The sequence below is a fragment of the Phaethon lepturus genome, unplaced genomic scaffold (genome assembly GCF_000687285.1).
Source record: "Phaethon lepturus isolate BGI_N335 unplaced genomic scaffold, ASM68728v1 scaffold6074, whole genome shotgun sequence".
Classification (NCBI taxonomy): domain Eukaryota; kingdom Metazoa; phylum Chordata; class Aves; order Phaethontiformes; family Phaethontidae; genus Phaethon; species Phaethon lepturus.
Window position 1 is genome coordinate 33,618 of NW_010535362.1, and position 12,427 is coordinate 46,044.

Here is a 12,427-nt window from a genome sequence, read left to right on the forward strand (position 1 = left end):
CAGGGCATGAAGAAATATATGAACAAGTAGGAGGTTGAGGCTTATGCCACTGCAGAGCTCAGTTGGGAGAAGAATCACCTAACATGGTCCAAAGCCTCCCACGACTCATCTGCAGTAGCTCAGTTCCAAGCCTCTCCTAAGACTTCTAGGCCAACCTACATCATGTGGCTCCTATTCACTTATAGTGACCCCATCACCTCCCTGGGGCGAAATAAAAACAAGTAGGCTGAATCAGAGGGAAGTGAAGGCTAGGACAAGATCATGCCTTACTGTTTCCTTCATGTAACATCTGCGCTAGCTCAGTGTTCTCAGCTGGAGTTTTTCCAGGTGACTTCAGGCTTACCAAGATATCATCAGCTGCAGCCCTTCCCATCCTAGGCCAGATTCCAGGACCTTCCTTCCGGAGCATCTCGGGCTATCCTGTTTCCTCAAATGGACCAGCTACCTTCAGAACTATGATGAATTGCCAATAAGTAGGAATCTTATTTTCTTCAAAAGCTGCATCTCAGCTGCTTCTGAAAACAGGTGCAGTGCCCAAACTCTTCACACTTAACTGTGAGGAAATGCTGGGTGGATCATACCCACCAGAACACCTGGAAGGCTAGGTAAATAACATCCTAAACCCTTACCCAATGAAAAAGCGCCTTCCCTCCTGTGCCAACCCAAACCAAACTGCACACTAGGGCACAGCCAGAGCATACTGTACAGAGTACAGAGGAGATGGTGAGATTTCCAGCCTCTCTGGGCTAAGGGGCACACGTGAAACATCAGGTAGGCCATAAGGCTTAATGAAGGCATATGGAGTACATAGAGTACTCCAGTCACACTCAGTTCTAGATTACATCCTCCCTCATTGACAACTACAGAAAAAGTTGGCCTCTGTTGCTAAAGAGGAATTCAGCAGTCTGATATATACATTGTTAATTGCAGTAATATTTCATACTTACCTGAGACCACCAAGCTGAAGTATCCTCAGTAAATCAGGAAAAAGCATTCAAATTGAGCAGTTTGACAAGCTTTACATGTTATTCAGAATTGAGGATATGATTCTGTGAGAGAGGAAAAGTTACTAAGGACAGGAGTATGTTGTCCAAACATCAGTTCTAACTCTGCTAAAGATCTTTAGATTGGAGACATTTCTGTTTTATAACAGTGGATCATGGCTGAGACTTGAACCTCCCCATGAGTACACAAGGCTTAAAAAACTCTGAAGAAGAAAAAGGTATGTGGGACTATGAGGAAGGAGGCTAAGTATTGAGTACATGCAGTACATACATCATACAGCACCTAAGTAAGTAATTTCCATTTTCAGGTGGTTGTGGTCCACGTGTCTGTTGTAACCTTAAGTAACTTCAAACACAATTCCACATAAATGCAGCTATCCAGGGGTGGCTTAGAAGCCAAGCAAACAGTAATTTCACTGTTTGCAAAATCTAGCACTAATTATGCTCAAGTAGAGGAGCAGCATTTGGTGCAGGAATAAAGACAGAACGCTGCAGAGCTCTGTGGAAGGATGGACACACTGAGCATCACTATCAGGGATTACACTGCCCTGCCACGAGCTGCTTACAGCCAGGGACTACACTCACAATAGTTGCAATCTAAAACAAGTAGTTATCCAAATAGATGGTCTCTGCAGAAAGACATGTACCTAGAACCTCTCCACAAACAAGGTAAATGCATTCAGGAGCTTCTGAAAGGCATAAACCCATAGGTGGAAAACATACTTTATCATTCAGGCTGGGTTGGAAGGCCAAGATATCTGTCTTTTAAGTGTGCAAGATATCTGTCTTTTAAGTGTGACGTATAAAAAAAAGGGGGTAATCTACCCTTGTTCCTGTGAAATAGCCTTAAAGTTATAGGGGTGCAGTGATACAGTGTCTAGAAAAGAGAACAACAAAATAATACTGAGCAGTAAGTCCCTTCATGAAGAGATGTAATTACCACTACATTGATGGGGACCAGCAAACAATTTAATAAAACAGAGATCCAAACTTTTGGCCCCATGAGACAGCAGACCCATAAGCATAGGATATATCCAAAGAAGTTTCTGTAAGGCTGGAACACTGCAAGCTGGGTAAATGAAAACCATCTCCAGAAGGTCCTTGAGCTCACAGTATGTAACTGCAGTAACAATACCAAGGTCTGCGAGTGTGGCACATTTGGCCACATACTAGTAAGAAAGATTTGGCTGTAGGTCCTGCATTACCAGAACTCAAAGCCCTAATTAACAGATTCAAAGGTCCTGAAACTATTTGGACACAAGGACATAATGAGTTTCTTTAGAGAAATGTGGCTGGAGGGAGTCTAGAGAACCAGTGCAGAGGAAATGTATACGGTTAGGTGAGACAAACCCCACCCTAAGTAGGTATGTCAAACCATTGTAATTCTTTCTGCAAAATCTTCCATGAAACATCTTTGCACATCTTTGATTTGGCAGTGGTATGAAGTCTGCACTTACTTACACAGCTGAGTCCACCTCTAATACTTTGATATAGCACAAACATGACAAGTGATTTCTTCAGCTCAGTAGCACTTCTGGATGCTTGTGAACAAGTCACCTGGCTGCTATTTTATTCTTCTTATTTTCTGAAGCATGTACTAAACCAGACAAAAACCATTTGCATGAGAAACTACAAAAATTATCCTGAGTGTATCGGTGCAAGACCAGGCCCACTAATAGTATCACTGAAGCAAGGCCAGTCTAGATGCCAGCCTTCTCTTACCAATTCACCAGGCAAGACACAGAAAGGTTGAACCTACAGCTACAGTGAAAATATGTGCCTGCTTTGCATTTCTTTCAACACTTCACATGACTGAAAGTCTCCCAGTACCACACCACCACAGTCTTTGGTTGCCTGGAAATGGGGAAGAACCATGTGTGACAAGAGAATTTGGTCAACTACTCTGCCCTATATCTATGCACATATCTAAGAATATGATGATGCTGCACACACAGAAATGCAGGACTGAAGCCTGGGCTACACTCCTGATACGATTATTTGCATTGGATATTTTATTGCATTTCTCAGCCTCTGTGATTGATGTTTCCCAGGGACTTTCTAAACATCACGTTGACTTGATGCCTATTAGCACCTGGAAGTAATGGACAGACTCCACAAGCCCTGAGCTTTGCTAATACAAGCCAACATATAGAGAAGTAACAGCTTTTTAGCAGACAAATCTGCAAAGCTGGAAAAAACTAATTTAAAGACAATTTATTCTTTGGATAAGACACATTCTATGACATGCACAGGTAATTAAAGGAATGCTTTCAGTCACCACTGACCTCCTAAAGGTGACTTCTTGTGGGGTTTTTGGGTATTTATCCAGCTGATGCTGGTAACACCCAGAGCATAACTCCTGGAAGCATGACAATAGTTCTGTAATAACTGTGTGCTTTGGGGAAGAATGTCAGTGTAAACATTTCCTGCAAGTTTCAATATTCCTTCCAAATGAACAAAAAATTGCACCTTCAGAAATCAGATACATTGGAAATTGCAAAAAATCACTGGTAAAAGCAGCAAACTTGAAAACAAACCAGCCCAGGGCATCTAATTCTCTTTTGGTACACATTTTTGGGAAAAGTAACTCATGTAATTATCACCATCTTTTAAAAGAATCTAAAGGACACAAATAAATTTAGTAAATTCATTTTATGGAGCCACTTCATGGTTTAAGGTTTACAAGATGAACTCTGAGCACCTTGTTGACCATAATACCTTTAGCTGAACTTTTTTAGAAATATAGCAAGAGACCTAGTCAGATGAAAAGATTCACAATAAAAAGAAACTGAAGCATCCCAGTGAAGTTGTTCCTCTAGATTTATGATCCAGTCAATTACTAAGATAACAAAACAGGGAGAACCCTGTTTTTGTTATCTTAGCAATAAAAAAAAAGCAATTAAAAAAGCAATTTTGCAATTGCTTTGCAACTGATTTCTGCTACAGGCAAGACCATAGCAAATATTCTCAATGCCATACAAAGACCCTGAGATAACAGTAGTTTATTGCAAAGCAGATGCTAGCACCCGATAAAAACACAGGCACCTAGAAAACTGAGAAATGCAAATCTTCCTGTAGATTCACCTCATCCAAAATCACAATCTCACTGGCGAATGCATGCATTCACGCAGGATTTCAGAACCCCATGGCAGATCACTGTGGTCCTTCATCTTCAGTACAGAAAGGGAGGTCCAACTAGGGAAGAACATTTTTCTTTCCAAAATGGGCACCAGTTTCATTGTCAGAAATGCAATCCACCCACCCATGGAGTAGCATGAGAAGTGGCAAGTCCCTCAGAATAGGTGTAAAGGTATGCTACAGAGGGTGCAACCAGATTTGATCACAAGGTTTTATGATGTGCCCAGCAGCCTCGGTTCTGTCATAAAGGTTATCCATGATCTGCTGAATCAGGCAATCATTACAGGGAAGTTAGGGCAAGCAAACAGCAGCAAGGGGAAGAATGGCTACACCATGAGGAACGATGCTCAGATGAAGAGGACCCGGTCACCCATTTAGTTACAATGTCATCTCCTCCTCAGTAGGTCACAGTAGTAGGAAGACTGCACAGGCAGCACTTATAAATAGGATCAGCCATTATGGGTCAGACTAAAGGTCCATCTAACAGACCCTGGCACAAGGAGCGGAGAGCAATATGCTCCTAAACACATACATTGATAGTCTGGACTCGGAGCCACCTTCTGAGGCACAACAGAAGGCACTCCTGGGATGACAGAAGCAGTGGGGTAAGAGCTGCTAACTGTGGGAGAGTACCTGCTTGAGGATTATCACACACTGGTAGTGCTGCAAAGAGTCAGACCATCCTGCTCCCGGTCAAACAATGGAAGTTTCATCATGTGGCCTGGAAGAGCTGAGCCCCAACACTAAGCTGACTCACCACTATGTGCTCAGGCCACCTTTTCCAGGTCTGCAAGCTCCAGCTGGCCTTGGGGTGATAGTGCCAGGTTCCCCCCGCTCCATCCCAGCAAATCCACAGGATACAACGAGAACAAAAGGAGCAGTCTTTGACCTTCACCCAACCACTGCTCCCCTCTGCTTAGGGTGCAACCAATGCCACTGACCATGAGAAACTGGGCCATGCAGGGCATGAGCTACAGCACAGCAGCTCTGAGGTGCCCAGCAACTAGCTGCACAGCCTTACCTGTGTCTTCTCTGAGCCTCAAACACCCCTAAGAGCTGAAAGTACTCCAAGCTGTTCACTCTTTAATACCTACTAGGGCTAATAAGCAGGGACTAGCTGAGGAATGGGCAGAGTCCTCAGAGATAATGGGGAGGGCAGGGTGCAGCAGGCCACAGATCATGGTATTTATCTTACAATGAAGACTCCGAAAGCAATGAACAGGCCTCCTCACCCCCTCCTGGCATTCCCATTCCTTTGCTCATACCCATCGCCACTATGAGCTAACACCCACCAACCCCTTGCACACCTTCAAGAAGGGCGGGAACTGTCAGGGCTTCATCGCCACCTTATTTCAATGGTCATCATCGTTTTCAGTTGTCTTTTCAAAAAGAGAAAACAGGACAGTCATTGTCAGGTGAAAGATTAGCCCCACTTGGTCAAACTCATGGCAATGTGCAAAAGGAACTTTGTTTACATTTGAGTGTCTTCGACAAATTACCGCATGCTGTTTGACAATTAGTCTGCTGAATAATCTGCTAAGTCTCAGTCAGAACAAACATAAAGTAGAACAAAGCAGCTGACAATAACATTAATAGGCTGATACAGGAGTGGCTTTTTTTAAGGAACTTTGTTTACATTTGAGTGTCTTCGACAAATTACTGCATGCTGTTTGACAGAATTAGTCTGCTGAATAATCTGCTAAGTCTCAGTCAGAACAAACATAAAGTAGAACAAAGCAGCTGACAATAACATTAATAGGCTGATACAGGAGTGGCTTGATAGTTTTATAGAAAAGACACCATTTGGCTATGTTCAGTTGAGGACTATTTTATTTTCCAGTGGACCAGAAGTGCTTTTCTGAGTTTTTGACACTTGGCTAGAGCAAGTGGGATGACAGTCCTCATGGCAAGAGACAGCACCATCACTAATCTCAACAGCAAACTATCCCACAAATATGGAGACTCATAGAGGCTGGCAGCCTGGTTACAGAACACACCACCCCAATTCTCAGATCCTTTTCCTATCCTCAGTCAGACTAGCCAATAGACTAGATCAGCTGTTGGTGGATTCTAAAGGCCTGTCACACCTCTCATCCTGGAACAGGGGTAGTGATGCTGATAGGCTTTTATCTGAACATACCACAGGGAGTCTTGAGTCTCAAATTACTCTCTATTTACTCTCAGTCACGCCCTGGACACCCCTCCATGCCCTGCTGGACTTCTAATTCCTGACCCAGTTCAGTGGCAGTTTACTGACCAATGATCACAAAGTCTGTCTTGTCCCCTGGAAGGGAAAGCAAGGATAAGTACTATTACTGAATACCCCATTCAATACCTAGGGCTCAAGTGGCAACTATTTAAAGAGAAGTTCAGGATAGAGGGTCCCCCACAGCACCAAATCCAGCCACTTCAAATGGCCTTAGTCCTTGACACCTCAAGTCTGTGCCCTCTCACAGACTACTACCCCTGCCACATCAGAGTCCTCTCCTTTCTCACAGCTTGTCAGAAGGACTGCCTATGGAGATACCCCCTCACAGACTTCAACATCTAATGAGAAAGCAACCAGACGATAACAGACATAGTCAGTAGGAAGAATGATCTCCAGCTACTAAGAAGGAGAAACAAGAAAACAGAAGCAATGATACCAGAAGATGGAGAGTCTGTGGCCAAAGACAATACAGCTATAAACAAGGAAGGGCTGCAGTCGTGTTTGTGTGTGTATTTTCTTCAGGAAGAAGTGTGGGTAATGTAGTTGTAGAGGCATAAGCATGGAACAAGAGGAGGTACCAGTCCTCTAGTAGAACAGAAGGTGCAGGACAGAAGGAAGCTGGGACAGACTGCACATGTACAGACATGACGTAAGAACAGAAAAACGGAAAAGTAGAAAAAACAGTGTGAACAGAGGCCAGCGTTAGGTAAGATAGAAATAAACTGTAGAGAGAGGAGGATCAGAAGAAAAGTGTAATGCTAAATGGGGAAAGGAAAGGAGGGAAAGAACCTCAATGTCTAAATAAGACTGCTCTGTGCAATGAAAGGAAGGCTCTATGCACTGAAGTAATAAAAAGGAAAATATTTGGAAAAGCAGTCAAACCAAAGTGATTTTCAGAAACATAACAACAGCAGTTGCAACATCATCTCATTAACCTAGCAGAAATGAGATCAACAGGTACACAGAGTGCTACCTGCAGCATGCAGAAGTTAAGAGATTAGGTCCTTCAGGTTACTTACTGTCTAGGCAACTCTTTCTATATAAACAAATAAGATTTTTTTTCTAGTTTTTAACTTACAAATATCCCAATTCTAATTATTTCTTTTGTTGAAAGTATTTAATAAAACAGTATGCTTAGCACACTCTTAGTAATACCAGCTTTTTTTCTAAAACAGGATGCATATGGTGTAGCAGCCAGTGGACTATTTTGGATGGGTGTGATTTGTTGTTACTGGTAGGGAAACAGTTGCACCAAGTTCTCAAATGCCAGATAAGAACAAAATAGGTCAAAAAATATTATTCTTCAAAACAAAACAATAAAAAAACCCAACAAAGTTGTTCACATAAATTCTACACTAAGCTACTGTTCATAGCAACCAGCTTCTAGAGGGCCTTGTGCAATTACCAACTTGTAAATACACATATAGGTAGAAAAAACCCTAAAAATCCTCCAGCTATAAGCTTGACTTTCAAAAAGTATCTGCAGTCAAAAAAGTCCCTGTCCAGCTTGGTAGTAAAGGATTCTGTGTGCTTCACATAGCTATAAGAGATTTTGTAAAAGGATGCCAAGGCAAAGGTTAGGTAAGTTTTGTAAGGCCATTCTAACAGAAATATCACACAGGAACTCATGGCTGAGTCCATTCAACAGATACTGTTACAGATATGTGAATATCTTCATCCCAAAGAGTCCACAACAGCAGCACTGTGGTCTTGTCACTCCTCTTCTGATACCTTCTACTTTTTTTACATGCTGGTAGCTTGTTGCTGGGGGACCCCTGGTGTAGGCTGGCGAGGCAAAGTATACATGGCCCCAAGAAACTGATCTGCAATGCGACCAGCTTCTCTCAGTCCACTCAGTAAAGCACCATGAACAGTTGCAGGGTAGTTGCGAATTGTATGTTCTCCCGCAAAAAAAAGACGAGGAATAGGCTGGGGGAACAGAGAACACTGTTAAAGCTTGTTCACATTCTTTCAAATTCTACAGCAAACAGATACTTTAAGAAGAATGTTAAAAGTCCTCTAATCACACCAGAGTCTCCATCAACCTATCCTACAAATTACCGAGAAAATCTTTACATACACCTTTCATTTCACATGAAGGTTTCGGGTTTCTAACAACTGTAATAGGAGGAAATATTTTCCAATTATTTGCCCAGCTGTATATCAAAAAGCATTTGAACATTGTATCCACAACTCTACAGCCAAACTGCTTAAAAAGAATGACCATTTCTGATCTTGGAACACGAACTCTAGCAGAGTAAGCAAACAAAAACTTCAGCAATTCAGCAGTTTCTCTTTGAACTGAGACCTAAACCAACTACTGACAGTGTCATAAAAAGTAGGAGAAAAACACTTTCATATGTTATACTCTGCAGAGAATCATTTTATGCATATCTATGTTTATTAATGACTTGTATCACTAGAAAAAGAACCTAAACAAAGCCGAAGCTATACATCCTTCTCTGCTAGTGCTTTCAGAATGGCTATTGCATTCAAAACTTCGTCCTCTCAAGGTGAACTGAAGACGACTTAAGGCCTTCATTGTGTTTGCTCCCAATGTGGGAAAGACCTTTTGACTCATGTTCTGGCCTTTACCCTCTTTCAAATCACTACAATTCATTTAATGGATGGTAAACAACATAAACATGGAGTATGAAACACAATAAACGTATAACATTATAACACTCTGTTCAGACATTACCAAATTGACTTTCTGAATAAAATACTTTTTCTAGTAAACAAATTACACCAAACGTAGGAAGGCAGAATCCATGGATGGAAGACTGAATTATTTTACAGGTTCTAATTATTCATCAGAAGATGCAAGTTATCTAAACTTGTGTTTAGATATGTATGCAAATTACTTCCAAAAATCATCCTGTTTTGAGGTTTTTCTAAAAAAAATTGAGACATCTCTCACCTGAGGAGCACCTGGAATGGCTGGTCCTGGAGTAATTGGCTGAGCCATCAAATCATAGTCATTTCCAGAAGATCCAGCTGCTACATAGGAGTACGATCCCCGGGCCCACGGGTCAGCACGCCAGCGGGACACCACAGTCTCTTTAGGCTGAGACAAAACAGAAACTTCAGTTGTTGACACAGTGCAAGTTCTACAGCTAGTGCAAAACACAAAAGATGCAAATTGCAAGAATAAAAGACACAAAGTCCTTAGGCTAACATTAATGGTGGAACGCCAAGTTTATAGTCCATGATAACACATACCAAGGTAAACAAGCTGTCTTTCTTGCAATACCTTAATTCCTTCCAATATACTACCAGAACCTACCGCACACAGCTTCTGCACTGGAACTCAAGACTTTGTAGTCAGCTGTACATGCACACTGTGTACTGTTTGCTCTGTTTTCTTCTCATATTATCAACATAATGACAATGCACACTTCCTATTCCTTTACTTTCAGTCACAGCTCATCTGAATACTTCTTCTAATTTGGCTATGATATAGGCCTATATAAGGTCTGTAACTCATCTGGAAAAACAACTGCATGGAGGGCACCTGCACAAACACCTGTATTTCTCCAATGCATCTGGTTTGCCAAGGTAAGGGTCATGATGAAAGATATTCCATTGAAAGATGGAACAGTGAGAGCATCACCAGGACTCAGGCCACTATCTAAGGCATAACAGCAGTCAAAAGAAAATGGGACATCTTCATAACCCTGCAGACATAACATTGAAAAGTGATGCTTGTGAATCTTAGAACAGCCCAGACTCTGTCCAAATGTGTAACTGAGTTTTAACTTGACATAAACATCAAGACAGGAACCTTATCTCTTCACCTTGGGCATGAAGAGATTTCATGGAATTGTTTCTACTTCAACAGACCTTCCCACAAAAGAAGAGAAAGAGGCAAGGGCATTATCCAGCAACCAGTCCAGCAGACACCATACCACATCATGGCAAGGGAAGTCTCCTGGACCCCAAAACCAACAGATCTGAGATGGTATCTCTGAGGCTGGCCACAGCTGGACTCAGCCTTCTGCTGAGTTTGTGGAAAGACCACAGAGGACTGGGGCCATGTTGCAAGGTGTAAGACGCCACTGGGGGCTGGAGACCACAATTTCCAATATGGTCTGAAGATTTAAGAAAATTCCTCACCACAACTTTCAGCACTTTTTTTATCCAAAAGGTAAGAAACTGAGTGATGAGCCAGCCCTCATATTGACTGCTTCTTGAGAAAAAAGTAACCTCACATTTCCCTCCTTGTTGGATGAAGACCACTCTGACAGCACTGTACATTATCACATGTATGTCTGACAAAGAAAACTTCGAGGCATTTCATAAATTTCTTAATTCTCTTTAGTAATCACATGAAGCATTGCAGTCTAACACAGAATAAAGCCAGATAGAAATTTTATTTCATTGAGGTAGTTTTGAAGGTATGGCTAACGCAGACACAATTGTAGAGCAGAATATGGAAGTACCGGTTCCCCAGTACTGAGACTACACCAGTCAAAACAGCAACTACAGTGTTCATGTGGCAACATACCCATGTACAGGTATGAGTCAACTTCTATTTTCATCCTGACAAGCAAATGCTGTAAATTAGGATTCCCTGTGAACAGGGAGAAGGACGATTAGAGGATAAAACACGTACTACGATGGAAGTGGTACAAAACCAGAATCCTACTCTACAGAGAGCATGAAGCTTGCAGAGGTTAGCTGCACAGCAAGGTTGAAAAAGTCTCCGTGTGTTGAAGAACAGCAGGAGGGAAAAGAAAAGGTACACCTTTAGGGAAGGTGCAGAATATGGCAAGGAGCACCGAAGCAGTGCTGTCACTAGCCATGGACAGGTCTGCTATAACCCCAGAAACAAAGAGGTAGAAAATTAACTGAAGTATTTGACATTCTGGAAAAGCTAGTGTCTTACTCACTCTAAAACAATCCTCTCAAAAAAACCCCAAACACACAGTCCAAAAAAACAAACCAAACAACAAACTAAAGAAAACAACAAACCACCACCAAACACAAAAAACCCCAAGCAAAAAAAACCCCAACCCCTGCAAAAATACCCAACCCCACAAACCATCCCTCCTCCCAAAAAACCCTGAACAACAAAAAGGTGGTACATATACCAAACAGCTCAATATTGCTCAATACAGCCAACCTACTGAGAACTGTAGCACATTCTGAAATACAGAGAAGCTACTCAAAGATTATGTCTGTACTAACCTGTGGCACAGCGCTACTACCAAATATGCCTTTGAGGATGGCAAGGCACCGTCCAACAATGACATCATCACTGATATTTTCCATGATCCCTGCTGCTTCTCCTGCTACCAAGGCCAACAAAATTGGTGCTGGGGGGGTGGGGAAGGAGAAAGAAAAAACAACTGAATTATTGAAATTGAACATTTTAATCAGACAACTTGGACTTCAATAGGCATAGATCTGCAGCTAAGTCATGGAGTTAAAAACTAAACAAACCCAACAAAAGCAGTCCTAAATCTTCCACCATCATGTTGAATTACCAAAAGGAAGATGCATTAACATACGCTATGGTACTATTTAGAATTATCAAGAGAACTGATATATTAAAAATTAAATACACACATGAGGAAGTACACCATGCAGAAGAGACGAAAGGTTTACTTTAGTGAAGACATCACTTGTTTGACATAGGAGTTTCCACTGGGATTTAACAGTCATCTGTGCTACATTTAAGGGAACTCAGTACCTTCCAAACAATCTAATTTACACACAATTAACATCAACATAGCAGTTAAGTTACTTGTATTTCACTCAAACAAAGTATCTAGATTTCTTCATTACCAGTTCATTGACATTAAATAATCTCAATGGAGTGGAAACTGAACAGTAGAACACTATCCAGAAAAGCAGCAATTCTGAGAAGAATTCAGAAGTCAAATGGACAGATATCAAATAGCCCATCTACCCATGTAATGCTGTGAAGAGTGTTAATGTTAATAAAATGTTAAATGTTAATGTCAAAATGTTAATGTTCATAAAATATGATACACAAATAGATGAGGTCATTTTACGTCTAAACAGCTATGATAAGACTAAGCATACATTTTTGGTAGTCACAAATTCAAGG

The 12,427-nt window shown here is 41.5% G+C and overlaps 1 protein-coding gene across 1 annotated transcript; it reads right to left on the bottom strand.

The window, feature by feature from the left end:
* Positions 1 to 7,985: 7,985 nt before the first annotated feature.
* On the bottom strand, positions 7,986 to 11,664 carry KDM1A (lysine (K)-specific demethylase 1A). Its single transcript, XM_010285776.1, has 3 exons — positions 11,542 to 11,664; positions 9,272 to 9,418; positions 7,986 to 8,280 (listed from the first exon to the last, which is right to left on the bottom strand). Exons 1-3 carry the CDS (start codon positions 11,623 to 11,625, stop codon positions 8,095 to 8,097), a joined length of 417 nt encoding a protein of 138 aa, XP_010284078.1. The 5' UTR covers positions 11,626 to 11,664; the 3' UTR covers positions 7,986 to 8,094.
* Positions 11,665 to 12,427: the final 763 nt, after the last annotated feature.